The sequence below is a fragment of the Rutilus rutilus genome (genome assembly GCF_951802725.1).
Source record: "Rutilus rutilus genome assembly, chromosome: 18".
NCBI classification, from domain to species: domain Eukaryota; kingdom Metazoa; phylum Chordata; class Actinopteri; order Cypriniformes; family Leuciscidae; genus Rutilus; species Rutilus rutilus.
In genome coordinates, this window is record NC_140231.1 from 34,223,391 (window position 1) to 34,243,400 (window position 20,010).

General features: G+C 38.6%; 1 protein-coding gene across 1 annotated transcript in view; it reads left to right on the forward strand.

Annotated features, from left to right (window-relative positions):
* Window positions 1–20,010, forward strand: part of ric1 (RIC1 homolog, RAB6A GEF complex partner 1) — a 66,677-nt gene that overhangs the window by 4,912 nt on the left and 41,755 nt on the right. Inside the window, exon 2 of the mRNA XM_084387227.1 lies at window positions 8,143–8,250. Coding sequence (XP_084243353.1) covers window positions 8,143–8,250 — 108 coding nt within the window. The remainder of the gene's footprint in view (window positions 1–8,142; window positions 8,251–20,010) is intronic.

Below are 20,010 nucleotides of genomic sequence, written 5' to 3' on the forward strand. Positions count from 1 at the left end.
GTGTCTTTGTGTTGTTTTTATTTTTCTTATATTTACACACAATGCTCATTGTTTCCCTTCAGTTCCTGAGTGAGTGAGTGAGTGTTACTGCTGTACAGACTGTGCAGACTCTGTTGATGTTACAAATATATACGCATAGATTGTGACTGATGATAATCCTGGGAAAATACTTCCAGGTGATCCTATATACTTCCCACCGCTCCCTGTGCCCTTCCTGCCATTTAACTCCTCGCCGTTCTGCACGGAGTGTGTGGAGTTTCTCAGACGGTCCCGGGAAACAACGGAATGTGTCTGGAATGTGTGTGTGTGTTTAAAACAAACTCTTCCTCTCCAGCTGTGTGACTCCACCTTCACACACACACACACACACACACACACACACACACACACACACACACACACACACTCACTCGTCGACAGTAGTGCTGAAGTCATGCATATCAAAGCGACTGGCCTCAACACGTTTGCACACACACACACACACACACACACACACTGCCGTCTCGTCTTTAACGCTGAAGTGTTTCCTGATCTGCTTCCTGTCACCTGAATTAAAAGGATATTTCACCCAGAAATCATCATTTACTCGCGCGTGACTTTGTTTCTTTCTGCTAGAAGATATTTTGAAGAACCTTTGGAGCCAAACACCATCGAACCCCATCGAACTGTTTATTATTTGAACAAAAAAAATTCTCAAAATATATATATTTTTTAATGTACCACAGCAGAAAGAAACAGTCATACAGGTTTAAAACAACATGAGCGAATGATTATTTTCATAAATTCAGTGGAGTCGGCTTTTATTTCTAAAGTTCAGTGTTTTTGTAGGAGTGTACACACTCAGTTCAACATGTTTTACCATGTTTTTGTCCGTTCCACAGAGTTTCCCTTCGGCTTTTGCTCTGCCTTATTCATCATTTATGAGTTGCTTTGGATAAAAGCGTTTGCTGAATGAATAAGCGTAAATGTAGATCACTGCAGAAAATGCACAAAAACTCTCTGGTTTCCATTTTGACCTGTGTATGTTTTAGGGATGGGACGATTACCGGGTTCACTATAAACCACGATAAAATGTACTGACGGTTAGTATTATCGTTTAAAATGTAATTATCATTAAAACCATGTTTGATTATCGCGATTTTAATAACTCACTGTAAATCCTGTCCAGCCAGCAACAGTGTGACGCAATGTTGTTTTTCTTTTATTGGAGGAGGAATGGCGGAAGGCAGTGACCGTGGACCAGATCTGAGGTGTGGTCATATTGGCTTTTACAAAAGTCCTGAGGGAAACTTAATGGAGGATGGGTATTACAATAGGGGGGAAACACTTCAAATCTGCCGAGTCGTCTTGTGTGACCATCACCCACTGTTTTATAGCAAACGCAAGTTAACTTTGACCTCAATACCAAAACTACGTCTGGGAAATAATTGGGCACAAAATGTTGTTTTGAGTTGAAATATTTGATCTCACTCACTTGAAATAAACGTGAAACTTCCGCGAAGTTCGCAGCAATTGGTGGCTTTGAGCCAAAGACGAACAAACAAGTTCAAACACTATTAAGAGTGACATTTAAGGGATACTAATGTATATTCATTGTACACTTATTACACCGTTTTCTTTTTTTCTTTCACATAATTACGGGGACATATTGAATTGAGATTAATGTTTTAAATCTTACCCGTTTATAAATTAATTTTGTACAGCGTGCAGAACAATCAACCAGACAAGATGATCACAACAATATTATCAACCTCTGTAAACAATAAATCAACTCTGATTTCATTTTCAATACAATCAAAAACGGCGACGCAAGACGAAAGTTGTATTTGAGTGAAACGAGAGCGCGCGTCCGTTGCGATACATGGATAATGCGTTGCTATTGACGACGGAAATGCCACCGAATATAATCTTGCTTTAAAAAGTGCACAGAGCTGCTTGTTTTATTTGTTGTTTGTTGATTTTCAAATATTGAAATGTTTTCAGTGTCAGCATCAGTTATTTTTGAACACTTTCATCTCGTTTTAACAAAACCGTGATAATATTGATAATCACGATAATTTCTAACTATTATCGTGATATGAAATTTTCATGCCGTCCCTTCCCTAATATGTTTTATCTATACATGTTTGCATGCAACGTTTCTTGGTTTGAAACCCTTTAATCTCTAGTTTTGTCTCTTCCAGCGCTGGTTCCTCATTTAATGGACTATAAATGAAAAGGCGATAATTAGATGAAATTGAATGAAATTGAGATCATAATTAGATGATATTTTGTTGCACAGACACACAGCGCTTCTGTTGGAGCTATCTTCGATTAGACCACACACACCCCTAATATGGTTATGATTTCAGACGTGTTTTATGTTTTCGGGCTCATTTATAAACACCAGATTTGGTCCTAAATTCTATTTCATTTCATCCTACGTTAAAGGTGAGGAACAAATAAGAATTTAAGTCGTATAAATGTTCAAAATTGTACAATATCTGAAGGGCATTCAACCAAACTTTTTGCACACCAGTAATTAAAATAATCCAACACTGATTATGAAATATTCAAATATTATGAAGTCTGCATATGAGCGCACATAATTCTTCTGAAATAGGTGGAGTTGATGCACACTGATGCTTAAATTAAACTGATTTTTATAAATACGGACACATCTAGGAAGACTTGTACATAGACGTTTTATAAATCATTCATATATTCTGCACACATCTTTATAACTCATTTAAACTCATAAGGCAGCAGCAGATGTAAAGTCACACTTATACACACAACCGCTGGTGAAATGCATGCTCAGTGTGTGTGTGTTGTGTAACGCTGTGCGATCATATTTCATCTGTTGTGTGTGTGAGCCTGTAAGATGAGTATTAGTGAACCACCATCACGAACCATCCTGTACAGATGCTCAGGTTTACGGTGTTGGGAGTCACTTTCACAACACTGGTCCATTTATCTGAGCGGCCAGACGTGTCATCTTCTGTCTCAACCAATCGTGGGAGTTTGGGGGCGGGGCTATTCGTTTGACCGACCAATGACAGACGGTGTTTGAGAAACATGATTGGTAACAGTCATAATGTTGGGCTACACTTTATTTTAAGGTGTCATTGTTACAGTGTAAACATATATTTAAGTACTGAGTAATATTAATTGACTACATGTACTTACTATAGGGTTAGGGTAGGATTTGGTTGAGGGTTAGTTGCATGTAATTATGCATACTTTTACTGTTAATACTATGGTAAGTACATGTAACGTAACAAGGACACTGTAAAATAAAGCGTTACCTAATGTTGTCTGTACATGTGCAGTTGTGAGCTAAACTATGGGGTGATTTGGGGTTAGTGGTAATCTTAACATCAGTACGAGATCTGAGCCTCAGGTCATGTAACGTGATTACTGAACAAAAGCAGCTTATGATTGTTCATCAGTGGTACGAACATGCATGCGCTTCATAGGTTTCGCTCCACTACAGTTCCCTGTGAAGTCCTCGATCAGATCATCATTTGCCTCTGGATAGATAGGATAAATCTTTATTGTTAAAAGAAACAACGAAACACACTTCAGATTTAGCAGGATAACTATAAACCATGTAAACTTTGTGTATAAATATCAGGGACAATTGAACAAGATAGACACACTGTAAATGAGAATAGATAAAAATATCCCAAACAAAGACATAATATAGGATGCAAAATAAGATATAAATGCAAAGATAGACACAATGGACATGAACAGTGAGGTAGTGCTAAGTGAATGATAAGGAGATGTTGGAGATGAAGGATATTGTTATATGTGTTATAGTTTGGACACACCTGTGAGTTGAATCTTGTGTAATCTTGTATGTCTTGTTGCTGGCTGTCGTCACTAGCCGTGTTAACACGTGGAAACACGTCAATTGCGCAAAAACTCCCATTTATCACAAAGTTTTTCCGCTCACTTGAGGTTTTACAGACAAAACTGCAATGGAAACAGTTTTTGCGCATTTACAGGTCAGCTGACGTAGACGACGCGGTGTGTTTGGACAGAATACGAGATAGAGATCTTTATTAAATTAATAAAAGACAGAAGATTTACAGGAATAATGGATTCTCAAACCTCAAATAAATGCCACAATCAAGACCTGGAAGCAGATCTGAGGGAGAAACACCCAGAAACACCTGATATGAGCCGATCACAGTGTTAGGGTCGTTCCTTACCATTAATGCTTGGATAACACACATACTTCTCCTTCCATTAATGGAAACGCTGTCATTTCGCAGTAGTTTTGTTGACATTTAGAAAAAAAACACACAAGTTTTGCGCAAAACTGTAATGGAAACGTGCCAAATGTTGGAGTCATCAATGATTGGCTGTGATCATTAGAGGGTTTTAGGGTCTGATAGTGTGTGTCTGTTGAGGTAAACTCGTGTCTGATGATTTACTGAGTCAAATACATCTAAAAATAGATCATGTTGTGTTCACTTGTATGTGGCAACCAAACACAGACACGCAGAGATGTGAAATATGATGATGATGATTAGCACGATAGTGTTGCTCTTTTCTATTTCTCTTTTGTTGCAGTGGCATTTTCTTCACAACAGAGCAACATGAGGACAGCGAAGGACCGATCATAATGCTTCTCTGCGACTGACACACATGACATTTCACATCCCTTTTTGTTTGTCTTTTTGGTTTCACTTTGTTCAGGAACGAACAGTCAAACCTAAATTTATTCAGACACCTTCAACATCACATTATCTCAGTTTATTCACTATAGTTTAGAAAATGGTAATGAAATATGAGCAGAACTCAGTTGATATTTGACTGGTTTAGTCCGTCCTTCTGTTAGACTGTCTCACACATGAATTATGTTGAATATCTGTCAGCTGTTAAATTTAACTACACAATTAGATAATACCAGTTTAGCTCAACCAATCACCAAGCAATGCTTCATTGTGTTCAGTCTGTGTGTGAAAAGAGCATTAGCAATTAAAGACAAAGCAAAACATGATCATCTCAAGAATAATTGGGTATATTATGTCACAAGTTTACTTTATTTTCCTCTCCTCACTTACATAAATGAACTATAGTGTCCTGATCACACTAGTGAAAACATATAAACAATGATATCTGGTGTCTGATTGTTTGGTTTGACTGTATATAAGTGTCTACACCAGCGGACGATATCTCTGCAGTTCAGTCGTCTGCCGCTTTAAATGCTCGAGCTCTTTAAAGCCTGGATTCTGATTGGCTCTCAGTGTTTTTATCATTCCACTGGACTGAATGATTATTCATTAAAACGTTGTATTTCTTATTGGCGTGAACAGGCCTTTTTGGTCACTATTAAAACAGTCTGATAATTGCAGTTTGATAATAAAGATTAAAAGTGCATGTTTGTCTGCCGGATGCCCTTTTTTTGCACAAACTTGAATATTTCGTCTGTGGTGATGATGGAGGTTCAGTTTATTTGTGTAGCGCGTTTTTCACGGTACAAATGGTTTCAAAGCAGCTTTACAGAAAATGCATGTTGCAAATATTACATCAGGTTGAAGATGATGCAGAAATGTATTTTCTCTGCACGATTTAACAAGCATGATTGTATCAGAGGACATGAATCAATTGTTGATTGTATCATAGGACAGGAAGTAACGTGCGCTTTGTGTAAGTGTGTTGAATTCAGATCGAGAGTGAGTTTAGTACAACCACTCTCGGTCTGTTATGTAACTGTGCATATGATTTACATGCATGATTTTTGGTGCATTCTCTAATTTGTCCGAGATGTTTTTCTTTCTCCATTTTAGTCAGGCTTTATGAAAAGTAGCCAGAGTCATTTAACTACAGTTTTACAGAGTAACGTGACGTCAGTCTGTGGGTAATGTGAGTAATTCGAGTTATAAATGTAAATATGGCTGGTTGCTATAGGTACAGGTGTTTGATCAAAATAGAGCCGGTCCTGTATCCGCTGACGTCTGATGGTGAATACAGCTGTCAATCACAGACACTAGTTGTGAATGTTTCTCTCGTGTGGAATCTGAAGCCTGTCTGACCTTTCGTGACCCCTGAACGAAACGCTCATGTGGAACGACCTTCACACACACACGCCGAAAGTAAATGCAGATTCTGTGACGTTAGTGTTAGTTTTACACACATGAATGTGTGTGTGTGTGTGTGTGTTGAGGTTTACTGCTCCCTGTTGGCAGAATGAAACCAGCAGTTTGCTTCCATTTTTGGGTGTTTTTCTTTGTGGCCAAGCGCTGTTCTCTCCCGCACATCCGTCTCTCATTTCTCCTGATGGGTTTCCCTGCTGCTCCGCGTTTCACTGGGAGAATGTCATGCGTTTCTGTCGATCTGCAGAATAAAGACGTAAACGCACACGATGAACGACGTTAAACTTTTGTTTTTCCTTTATTAGATCATTTTGGAGCATCTTATTACACAAATATTCTTGGCTATTCTTAACTTTATTTGCAAAGTTAGGCATTATATCACATGCATGCAGTGAACGTTACACTAAAATGACCTGAATATATCTCTTAAAGGGTTATTTCACCCAAAAATGAAGTTTCCGTCATTAATTATTCACCCTCGTGTCGTTCCAAACCTCTAAGACCTCCGTTCATCTTCAGAACACAAATGAAAGATTTGATGAGATCTGAGAGGTTTCTGATCGCACGTAGGCAGCAACGTCATTGCAACTTTCAAGGTCCAGAAAGGTAGTAAAGACATCGTTAAAATAGTCCATGTGACCACAGTGGTTCAAATGTAATGTTATGAAGCGACATGAATACTCTTTGTGTGCAAAAACCCCCCAAAATGATCACATTATTCAACAATCTCTTCTCTTTCTACGTCAGAACGCCGGCTCACTATTGGCTGACGCTGGTCATGTGAGCACCACGACACATGTGATGCTGACACAGCCAATAGTGCTGATCACGGATCACTTATGCCGAGTTCACATTGCACGATTTTCAAAGTAGTCGGGTCACTTTTCTTTTCACACTGCACGACTATCCAGGGTAACATTCAGGTGCTGCTGTGTTCACACTGCACGATGCATCTGCGACAGGAGGTTTCACACTGCATGACTTTCAGGAGGAAGAATCGCTGACAACTTCTGTCTGGTCCGCAAACTACGTTTCACAACCAAACACACGCGAGAAGTGATAAGGAAATAACGCAAAATCCCGCGTGCGTGAGGCCGAAATTGTTATTAAAAATGATAGCCTGCAAGAATCTTGCGATCCAAATTGTCTGTGCACTGATTCGCAGACAAAGAAAAACATATGCATGAGGAAATGGCTGGGAAGACAAGGGGAGCAAGGACTGTGTGTTCTGCAAAGAGAGTTGGGGGTAAATAAATAATTTCGCAATGTGCTGCTGTTGCTGCTGGTCAAGCAAATGTTGTGCTTTGTTTCGGTTTGATTGTAATTGTAAATATATCTATTAAAATACTGATATTGTGGCCTATAGCTCCTCCCCCCTTCAGTCAGAACACTTTCCACACAGCAGGATTTTGAATCGCCGACAGGTCCAGATATTTAGCATGCCAAATATCTCACGGGCGTCGGCGAATCGTCGGCGATTCTCTCAGATCGCGTCTTTGCTCATTCACACTGCGTGATTGTCACTCGCGTGAACGAGCACCGATTTGCCTGTGATTTCGGGCATTTGTCGGCGATTTCTCAACCTGTCGGTCGAGCCAAAATCTGGGCTAAAATCGTGCAGTCTGAACTCGGCATTAGTAAAGCAGCAGCACACTGTCCTCAACATAAGTGATGATTGACTTGTACATCAGTCAAGTCACGTTTATTTATAAAGCGCTTTTTACAACACAGTGTTTCAAAGCAGCTTTACAGCGATAACAGGAAAATAATGCAACAAAGTTTGTTTCTAGAAGAAAATAGCATCACAGTCCAGCTTAAGGAAGTTCAGTGATGGTTCATTTTGGTTGTAAAAAAGTTATTTAGTTCATTTATATTTTTTATATATATATATATAGCCACTCTGGAGTAAACGGTTCAGTTCTCGTATAATGGTGTCAATGCAGGCAGATCAATAATATTGTTGAATATTAAATTAAATGTACATAACTAAACCACACTGACTCAAATGAATTGACATGTCTAACTCTGTCTCTGTCTGTCTGTCTGTCTGTAGCCCAGCGTGTTGATCGTCAGCTATATTGAGTCTGGGAAAGCGGCCGCACAGTTCGGCTTCTATCAGCAGGTGGAGTGGAAACCCGACGACTCCATGATCGCAGTGGCGGTGAGTCAAACACGTCTGTCTCCTGTGTGTGTGTGTGTGTGCGCTTTATGATGAGATTGGTTTGGTGTCTGTGCAGAACATTGATGATGCGCTCCGTCCCGTCGGTTCGATCTGAGGTTCGGTTTAGTTCCTCCAGGGGAATGAGTTGCTCTTATCTTCACATCAAACCTGTTTCTATGGTTTTCTCTGAGCCGTTTGCTGCAGATCGTCTCCAGAAGGTTATTTCTGGCTGTGTGTGTGTGTGTGTGTGTGTGTGTGTGTGTGTGTGTGTGTGTGTGTGTGTGTGTGTGTGTGTGTGTGTGTGTGTGTGTGTGTGTGTGTGTGTGTGTGTGTGTGTGTGTGTGTGTGTGTGTGTGTGCATGAACACAACACAACCTGAGACCAAAACTCTGTCTGTAAACATGTCTGACATGTTCATATCAAGCTGATTAAATCATACAGGGCTGATCTTGTGATGCATTAGTTGAGTGTAGCACGTGTCTCTCTGTGTGTGTGTGTTCATGAGTTAGGTTGGAGTTTAATTGCATGTCAGAAACACAAAATGCATGATCAGAAAGACCCACACAGGGTCAAAGCAGATCAACAAGTAAGTCAGAAACACTTGATACGCTATACAGAAGCCGTGTTGAGGTGAACCGTCTGTGTTGTGTAGCGAGAGCTCAGACGTGTTCGGACTGGTAGGTACTCCTGTTTACGGAGGCGTTGGGGATTGCTTAGTTTGCAAAATAGCAGTGATTTTTATGTGGATTTAAAGAATTTTGAATGCAAAATTGGAGTTTTGTGACTTAGTTGTGTGTTGGACGTGACCCTAAACCAACAAGTTCATTTACAAAATCTGTGGGTTTGCACGTCTCCAGTCTTGTATGTGGAGATTGATTGATTTGATGATGACATCACCATGTTTCTTCAACCACAAATGTACCCTGTATCTTCTCTACATTGACAGTTCCTCCAGCGTCGAGTTGAAAACTCGTTAATCTCGCCACAAACAACCCTAGCGAGCCGCCCACAGTGGAGGTATTTTAAGGCATCATGGATGAAGGCTGGTCCAAAAGTTAGGCGGCGTAATTATTCCAGTCGCACATCATGTCCTTCACAGAGGAGACGATTGTTTAAATGTTAATGTGAGTTTTTGTGCAGTCGAGCGTCCGTCACTTGTGGAGGGACGGCGTACAGTGAACAAAACAAGCTGTCGATTCTCTTTTGTTAAGCTGCATAATTGCTGTCATTCTGCTCTATTAATGCAGACAGACAGACCGAGATGAGGAGAGACAGCTCGACGTTCGTCTCTTTAACGCCACACAAAAGACTGAACACGCACTCGCGTCTGTCAGTCACATTCACTGCTGGTCCCTCTGTTGACAGTACTATACAGTTACATATTCCTCCCATTGATCATCACATCATCCTCTAAAGTCTACAAGCCCTCTCTCAAACTGGGTTTAGTTCACTTCAGAATTATCCTTAAAATATCCTGATAATTTACTCACCCATCATCCATTACGTCATCCAAGATGTTCATGTCTGGTTTTTGAGGAAAATAATATATATATATAAACAAACTTTTTAACCACAAATGCTCGTCTTGCACATCCACGACTTCACGCATTACGTAATCACGTTGTAAAGGTCAGGTGGTAACCTGACGTAGGTGGAAAATGTAGGGTAGGGCGAAAAACTCCATCTCATTTTCTCCTCCAACTTCAAAATTGTCCGAAATCGTTGTTTTACCTTTTATTTATGTATTTTTTTTGTAAATGGCGTTTGACTTAGTCTTTGCACGTTGGCTTTGTAAACACTAGGTCTGTACTTACGCCTACGTCACGCTTGACCTTTCAACGTGATTACGTAATGTGTGTCGCATCACAGCTAGTGCAAGACCAGCATTTGTGGTTAAAAAGTATAAATGTTTATTTTGATATAAAATGTCCGCTGGTTTGTCTAGATAAGACTCTTATTCCTCGGCTGGATCGTGTCGAGACTTTGAAGCTGCACTGAAACTCACATCTGGACCTTCGACCCGTTGGACCCCATTGAAGTCACTATATGGAGAAACATCCTGGAACGTTTTCCTCAAAAACCTTCATTTCTTTTCGACTGAAGAAAGAAAGACATGAATATCTTGGATGATAAATAATCAGGAAATTTTAATTCTGAAGTGAACTACTCCTTTAGAGGCATTTATTAAATTGTCTGGCTTTTTAAATCGGCACACTCATGTAAAATAGATGTTTTTACACATTGTTTTGCTGTTTTTTCAGCATCTTGCGCCATGAGTTTAAAGAAGCCGTGTCTTTAGTTTGTGTCCTGAGTAGAGCTGCATTATTAATCAGTAAAAGATCGAGATCTTGATTCAAACACCAAAAGATCTCATTCGTAAATGACAACGATTCTACTGTGTGCGTTTGCGCTGCTGCCGAGCCAGAGAAAGCTTTTATCATATTTAAATATTATAATTTAATTTTAAATGTAATAATAAAATAATATTATTATTATTATATCGATATTAAACAGCTTCACAAACAGGCTTTTCAACCACACAGTATTGTTATTTGTGTGATATAAAAAATATATTCAGATGATCACAGAAGCACTGGGATAAAAGATTATAGTTCAGATATAAACACTGATGTCCACAGATGCGACCAAAACAGGCAATCAGCTTTTGAAAGTAACTTGATGCTTCAAATAAAGATTGTGTTATAGTTACACCAGTAGGAGACTGTTAAACACTGTATTTGTCATTGAATCATTTGTTCAAGATATTCGTTCAAAAACGCTGAAACAAGTGAAGTATTTATGAGTGAGTCATTGAATCATTCACTCAAACCGATTTTTAAAATAATCATTCCAATTAATTAAACATTTTTAAATTGACTGCAGCAATTAACATTTTGTCAGAACCTCTTGGGAAAACAAACATATTTTGTTTAGTTGTCTAATCAGAATTGTTGTTGTTCTTGTTGTTCTTGTTCTAATTGTTGTTCTTGTTGTTGTTGTTGTTGTTGTTGTCGTCGTTGTTCTTGTTGCTCGTTGTTGTTGTTGTTGCTCTTGTTGCTCGTTAGTTGTCTAATCAGAATTGTTGTTGTTCTTGTTGTTGTTCTTGTTGTTGTTCTCGTTGTTGTTGTCGTCGTTGTCGTTGTTCTTGTTGCTCGTTGTTGTTGCTCTTGTTGCTCGTTAGTTGTCTAATCAGAATTGTTGTTGTTCTTGTTGTTGTTCTCGTTGTTGTTGTTGTTGTCGTCGTTGTCGTTGTTCTTGTTGCTCGTTGTTGTTGTTGTTGCTCTTGTTGCTCGTTAGTTGTCTAATCAGAATTGTTGTTGTTCTTGTTGTTGTTGTTGTTGTTGTTCTCGTTGTTGTTGTCGTCGTTGTCGTTGTTCTTGTTGCTCGTTGTTGTTGCTCTTGTTGCTCGTTAGTTGTCTAATCAGAATTGTTGTTGTTGTTGTTGTTGTTGTTGTTGTTGTTCTCATTGTTGTTGTCGTCGTTGTTCTTGTTGCTCTTGTTGTTCTTGTTGCTCGTTAGTTGTCTAATCAGAATTGTTGTTGTTCTTGTTGTTCTTGTTCTCGTTGTTGTTGCTCGTTGTTGTTGTTGTTGCTCTTATTGTTCTTGTTAATCGTTGTTGTTGTTGTTGTTGTTGGTGTGGTTGTTGGTGTTCTTGTTGCTCGTTGTTGTTGTTGTTGTTGTTGTTGTGTGTCCTCCTCACATGGGTCTGGTTCTGTCGGATCGCATCAGAAGCGTCACGTGTATGTGTGTGTGTGTGTTCAGACACCAGAGCTGTGTGTTTCCACTGCCTGACGTCACAGCGGTGCAGAATTACAGCTCAACCTCAGGCTTCATTTCACCGTTCTTCCGTGTCTGAATAAACATTGACTCTTTAGTCTTGATAGCGATGGTTCTGGGCCATCAGCATTACCTGACGCAGGAAACGACAGATAATGGCTGGTTATTTTCCTCATGCAGTTTTAGCTGATAGTGTTTGACTCTCTCCATCCTGCAGGTTTGTTTACACGAGCCACAGATTATGACATTGACATGGATAAGGTGGTTTATCTCAGGTCACATCGAAATGTCACACATCCCTTCACAATACAGCTTCATCAGACCAGACATTTTAATATTCATTGTGCATTAATATGATATCAGGTGCACTGCTGATAAATACAGTTTAAAAGACATTTTTAATCTTTTAAACCTGTGATTGTGTTGCATGTGTTTGCTGTTAATGGGCTTAACACTGATTTTGTTATTCAGCGGAGTAAATGCTTTAGAATATTCCAGATGAATCCAAAGAGAAGTGCTGCATTTCTGTCAGGAGTCGGGACCTCGTCTCTCTTTACTGTTTATACTGTAACTGAGAGCCCAGAGGATCATGGGATATCTGGGTTTACCGATTGATTCAGAGAATCTGTTTTCCATCTTGTCAACAACATGTTCCAGATCACATTACACCCGATATCAAAAGATAAAAGATTAAATTGTTTAAAGAAATGCTCATTTCCAGTTTTTATTACATTTTAATCATATTTTCATATAGAATCCTCTTCACTGCACCCAAATTATATCAAATCAAATGATAAAGAATATAGAACATAAATCAATGTAATTATTTTCATTATATTACTGCAAAGAATATATTATTATTATAATAAATTAATAGTAATAATAATAATAATAATAATTAACATTATTTTATTTTCGCATGTTTATTTGTCATATATATATATATATATATATATATATATATATATATATATATATATATATATATATATATATATATATATATATATATATATATATAAACAATTGATTATATAAACTATCAAAAAATCATTTAAAATAGAGATCACGATTTTTCCACAATTCCCACACAAACAACTCCCACAAAATAGGCAACTAAACAAAATTACATTTACACAAGATTCTGACGAAATGTTAATTTTGCAGTTTGTTTTAAAAATATTGAATTAATTTGAAATGATTTTGTTTTAAATCGGTTGAATGAATGATTCAAGTTATATTAAACTGTCTGAAAACAAAAGCGGGTTCACAAAGTGTCTAAATATGTTCACCATGGGTCATTTCTGTATATAATAAAGAGTATAAACTAAGATATAAGTCAAACATTTAAACCACTTTAAAGTTGTGTTGTTGTTGTTTTTCTCTACATTTGTATAATTGGATATTTGAGTAAGTTGAAACCCAGTACCTGCATTTAAAAGTGTAATTCAGCATTTTCTGAATGACATTCTCCGTCTGAATCAGTGTGAAGTTGCAGATTAAATAACGTTTTCTTTAAACGTTTTTTACTCGAATCCCAGATCTGATCTGCTGCTTCACACACACACACACACACACACACTGCGTAACCCTCCAGACGATACACTTTTGTGCTGTACTCTTTCAGTGGCGTCTCTCAGAACACCCAGTGCAGACTTTTAAAGTGCAGAGATAACAGCGGGTCGGTTTTGGATGTTTAGTCTGGAGAACAGATCTCTGAAACACCAGACGCCTCCATACAGCCTGTGAGCTTTCCACGCGCTCATCACAGCGGCTAATCGATGGAGCATCATGGGTAATATTGGCAGGCGCTTATTGGCATCGCTGTTTCCGAAGCGTTCCCAGGAGTTCAGTGATTGGCTGGAGCTTCGGCCCCAGATACAGACCTGTGTGGGCTGAGAGTGAGAATATTTCCCACAATCCTGCAGAGATGAAGCTGGAAATAATCGCTCGCTGTTCATCTTCTGTCTTGTTCTAGTACATGTGCATCCGTGCTGTATTTGGGCTCCTTTAGAGTTCAGTAACTTCAGAGCAGAATTGAATCTGATGAGTTTCGTTGTGGTGTCTGTGCAGAACATTGATGATGCGCTCCGTCCCGTCGGCTCGATCTGAGGTTCGGTTTAGTTCCTCCAGGGGAATGAGTTGCTCTTATCTTCACATCAAACCTGTTTCTATGGTTTTCTCTGAGCCGTTTGCTGCAGATCGTGTCCAGAAGGTTATTTCTGGCTCTCTGTGTGTGTGTGTGTGTGTGTGTGTACACCTGTTTTTCTATCCCGGTGGGGACTTCAACCTGAATGCACACAGACTCATGGGGACTCGTGTCACAGTGGGGACCTAAATAGAGGTCCCCATGGGTAAACAAGCTTATAAATCATACAGAATGAGGTTTTTTTTGGAAATGTAAAAATGCAGAAAGTGTTCTATGATGGGTAGGTTTAGGGGTAGGGTTAGTGTAAGGAGATAGAATATACCGTTTGTACAGTATAAAAACCATTAAGTCTATGGAGAGTCCCCACAAAGATAGTGAACCAGACATGTGTGTGTGTGTGTGTACATGAACTAGGGCTGCAAATTTTATCGAAAAATTATCATTATCGCGATAATAGCATATGCGATATCCGTATCACAGAGAGGTGCGATAAATTGCATTTATTTTATGTGCTAAGCATTTGTGTGCTGCTTGTACAACGTCAACAGATGACAACAACAAGCATAATAACGGAACAAAATCAAGAGCCAGATAAAATACATTACATTGTATTGACATTTTAATATAGTATCAACACAGAAACAAAATATGTGTGAAATGAGATACTAGTAAGACTTTCGCGGATATTCCGTATCATAACAAGCAAAGTGTCTCGGTCTCAACCGTCTCAACTGAAAAAATGCTGCGCTGCCAAAACGCTCTCAAGCGCCCACAGCTGAGCGTTTTTAGCAGAGCGCCTAGCGTTTTCAGCTGGCTAAAAACGCTTTGGTGGACACACGGCCTAAGTCGTGCCGAAAAATGTTTGCCACGTCGAGAGGAAACTAATCTCCACAGTAATCCCAAATCTACCAACACTGCTAATGCCAAGTAACAATAACAGAGTCTCACAGACAACCATTAATCAAAGTGTTGCATGTGTAACGTTAACTCCTTATGAAAAACTGAGATGTTCTTCTGAAGATCAGAAGAATATCTATTTGCCTACCTGTTTATTTTAGTATGATCATTACATATATAAATGATTTAAAAAAAAAAAGTAATAAAAATAGCATTTCTCTAGGGAAATGTTATATCGCAAGAAATATCGTTATCGCAATACTCAACAACAAGATCGCATATTGCATATCTTTCCAGTATCGTGCAGCCCTAGTTGTCAGCGTGTTGTCAGTGTCCTCAGCTCCGCGATGTGCGTTTCACTGCGTGAGAACGTGACGTGTGGCGTGAGAGAGGCGTGGCTTGTCGGACATAGCAACAGTAACTAAAGGGGGCGGGTCTTTGCGAACGATCAATTGCATGTCAGAAACACAGACTGCATGATCAGAAAGACCCGGAGCCGATCGAGGAGGAAGTCAGAAACACACAGTGGTTTGATGAGTGCAGATCTAGTGCTGTTTATCTGCCGCTGTGCTTCTGAAATCTGAGGGTTTATTCTCACCACATCAACAGGCCTGAGAAACGCTGACTCCTGTGATTTCACTTGTGTTTACACGCTTTCATCTTCCTGTCTGTATGCAAATGTGCTGTTCGGTGCCTTCCCTAAAAATCACAAACAAGGAAACATTTACAATGATTGATTTAAATATTTTAAGTATTTAATTTTTTATTTGTTTACTGTGGATGTTGCGTTATTTGATGAAATCTCCATTTTAGTTTAACTCTCATTCAGGATTTTTAGCACTGTGGTTTTATTGTTTTTATTATTTTAAAGTAATAAAGTATTTATATACCATAGTTTTATGGCTGATTTTATATCAGTATAAAATAACTTGTACTAATACTAATGTGAATATAGAATAGAGTAATTTAACATGTTTGCACAAGATTCACAGTGTAAAATATTTGTGTTCAGCAGTTTTGTTCCATTTCAGCAGGATTACAGAATATTTTACACTTTGCAAGCATGATTTGAGGGGATAAAATCTAATTGTAATACAAATTGTGATGTAAAAATATTCCAGGTTAGCTGTGCTTGTTTGTAGAGCTGCACAATTTAGCCATTTCTTGTCTCACACACACACACACACACACACACACACACATACATACATATACAGTGCAATGCATAAGCTAATACACCCATGCTAAAGTTGACTAAAAAGAGGAATAAAAAATCATATTTTGGAAATTGAACTTAATGCCTTAATTTAAAAAAATTTGGAAAAATCCAACCTTTTAGGACACCAATTTGCTTTGTGAATGAATAATGTATCGTAAATAAATAAATGTTCTTCCTTAAAATACAGGGTGCATAAGTTATTACACCCCTATGTTAAATTCCCATAGAGGCAGGCAGATTTTTATTTTTAAAGGCCAGTTACTTCATGGATCCAGGATACTATGCATCCTGATAAAGTTCCCTTGGCCTTTGGAATTAAAATAGCCCCACATCATCACATAACCTTCACCATACCTAGAGACTGGCATGGTTTTATTTCAGTTAGCCTAAAAGCTAGTTTGATTTGCATTGAGAGATGATCTTATGGAAAGTACCCCATGCCAATCTCTAATTTTTTTAATTAAGGCATTAAGATCAATTTCCAAAATATGATTTTTTTATTCCTCTTTTTAGTCAACTTTAGCATGGGTGTATTAGCTTATGCATTGCACTGTATATATATATATTAGGGGTGTAACGATACACGTATTCGTATTACGCATTACAAACCGAACGGTTCGTTGGACCATTTTTCCTGCCGAACAACATTTCGTTATTTCAAATGTAGGCTCATAATCGACCGCAACATTGCCCAGCATCAAATGACAAACGTAATGAAAGCGGAACGAAACTGCGCTACTCCTTATTTTGTGCTTCACGGACCGTTTATCAGTTTGGACCAGCGAGCCGATCTTGATCAAGCGAAGTAATAACATCGCTGCGAGATCTAGTGAGACGCATTCACATTTCTCCGTTATTAACAGATCAAACAGCGCCATGGAAACCAGGAAGAAACATTGTGCTTTCAAGTAACGTTACGTCGGTTTTATTTCAACATTATGAATAAAATTGCTGCCCTCAAATGTTAATCTGAAATCAAATAAACCTTTGTTTATTACTGCTACAACATTACATTTTTTATTTTTTATTTATAAGGAGCTGTTTTATATGCTCCTAAAAAGTCAAGTATAGCTCCATCATTGCTCAAAGTAAAAAATGACCATACTTTATGATGTTAGTTTTAGTAAAAAAAATTAAAATAAATTGAAATCATGGAAATTTCTCTGGCATTTCTTTCTTTTTGCTGTATCGCAACCGGACCGAACCGAACCGTGACACCAGTGTATCGTATCGAACCAAACCGTGAATTTTGTGAACTGTTACACCCCTAATATACATACATACATACATACATACATACATACACACACACACACACACACACACACACACACACACACACACACACACACACACACACACACACACACACACACACACACACACACACACACACACACACACACACACACACACGTATCTAAGGCCGCACCATAGCACTGAAACTGCGCTCGTTGAAATCACAAATGATTTACTTTTAGCTTCTGACCAAGGCTGTATCTCAATACTAGTTTTACTTGATCTTAGTGCTGCGTTCGATACTATAGATCACACAATACTCTTAGATCGACTACAAAATTATACTGGTGTTCAAGGACAAGCATTAAGCTGGTTCAGATCATACTTATCTGACCGCTACCATTTTGTCTATTTAAATGGAGAAAAATCGATCATAACTCCAGTAAACTATGGAGTGCCGCAGGGATCTGTGTTAGGCCCTCTGTTATTCTCAGTATATATGATGCCACTTGGAAATATTGGAATTAGTTTCCATTGTTATGCTGATGACACTCAATCCTTTATCCTCTACAGTAAAAGACCTGGGTGTTATACTTGACTGCAACCTGTCTTTCGAAAATCATATTTCGTATGTTACAAAAACAGCCTTTTTCCACCTTAGAAATATTGCTAAGCTACGTAACATGCTATCAGTTTCTGATGCAGAAAAGTTAGTTCATGCATTCATGACCTCGAGACTAGATTACTGTAATGCTTTATTAGCTGGTTGTCCTGCATCCTCAATAAACAAGCTACAGTTAGTCCAGAATGCCGCCGCTAGAGTTCTTACTAGATCAAGAAAATATGATCATATAACACCGATTTTATCATCACTGCATTGGTTACCTATAAAGTCCCGTATTAATTACAAGGTATTGCTACTGACTTATAAAGCCCTAAACGGCTTAGCTCCAGTCTATTTAACGGATCTTCTATTGCCCTATAATCCATCGCGCTCTTTAAGATCACTAAATTCGAGGCTTTTGGTCATACCTAGGATATCCAGAACCACCAAAGGAGGGAGAGCATTTTCATATTTAGCCCCAAAACTCTGGAATAGCCTTCCTGATACTGTTCGTTGCTCAGACTCGCTCTCCCAGTTTAAAACTAGATTAAAGTCGCATCTCTTCAGCCAGGCATTCATAAAATATTTTAATCTTACAGTTAAATCCTGTCTCTTGTTCATAAACGCCAGAGGAGAACTGGCCCCCGACTGAGCCTGGGTTCTCCCAAGGTTTTTTTTCCTCCATTAGGTCACCTGATGGAGTTTTTCGGTTCCTTGCCACTGTTGCCTTTGGCTTGCTCAGTTGGGGATATTTTGGGGATATTTAATTTGATTTTATCAACCAATAAATTCCACTAGAAACAAACCTTGTTGTATTATTTTAATTTAATACTGTGAAGCTGCTTTGATACAATCTGTATTGTGAAAAGCGCTATACAAATATACTTGACTTGACTTGACACACACACACACACACACACACACACACACACACACACACACACACACACACACACACACACACACACACATATATATATTTCACATTTATGTGTATGTGTGTCAAACATTTGATTTTTAATTTCGTTTTTTTTCACCATAAAATAAAACAATTGAGTATTTAATGTTAAAAATAACATAAGAATAATTTTACATTACATAACATTACAATTGTAAAATTATAATGCTAATATTTGTGGCTGTCTTAATTTCTTCATTCTTAAGTGTTAAACCATTAAACTCTCATCTTGTCTGAAATGTCCGGTATTTTACTCTTCCATATAATGATGTGTGATGTTGTTTGGTTCCCAGCATGTCTTGCTTGGCCCCTTCAGTCCATCTCTCACTGTTCCTGCAGTAAATATACCAGCTATAAACTGTGTGGTTTTCTTACCAGTTTCACATGCGTTCAGCCAATCATCACACACTTACATCAGTAGTTCCTGTTGTTCTGGGTTAGACCCGACTCTGAAGTAGGAGCCAATTTAGTTCCCAAAAGCCGTTCCTAGAACTCAAATAATTCCCACAAAGCAGGTCCTTCCGCATTAGTGACAGGAACTATGAAAAGGTTCATCCAGTGCGAAAGCCCCTTTATGTCAGAATAACTGTGCATGAACTACACCTACACCTGCAACGTCTCCCCTCATTATCACACACACACACACTGATGTTCCTGAAGTGAAGACGCTTCTGGTGAAGATGGTGTGTTCACCAGAACAGAACTATCATCATTTTCATGTTATCTGAAGGAGATGTGTGAGATCTCTCTCTTGGGTGGTTGTTTTTTTCAGTGCATGTTTCTTCCCATGACTGGAGACTCTTCTTTCTTAGTCTTCATTTTCTGCAGTCAGAGTTCCTGCGCCGCTTGGAAACGATCCATTATCCCGTGTGTACGTTACGGATCAGGTCCGGTTCTCTCCTGTAATCATCCTTCAG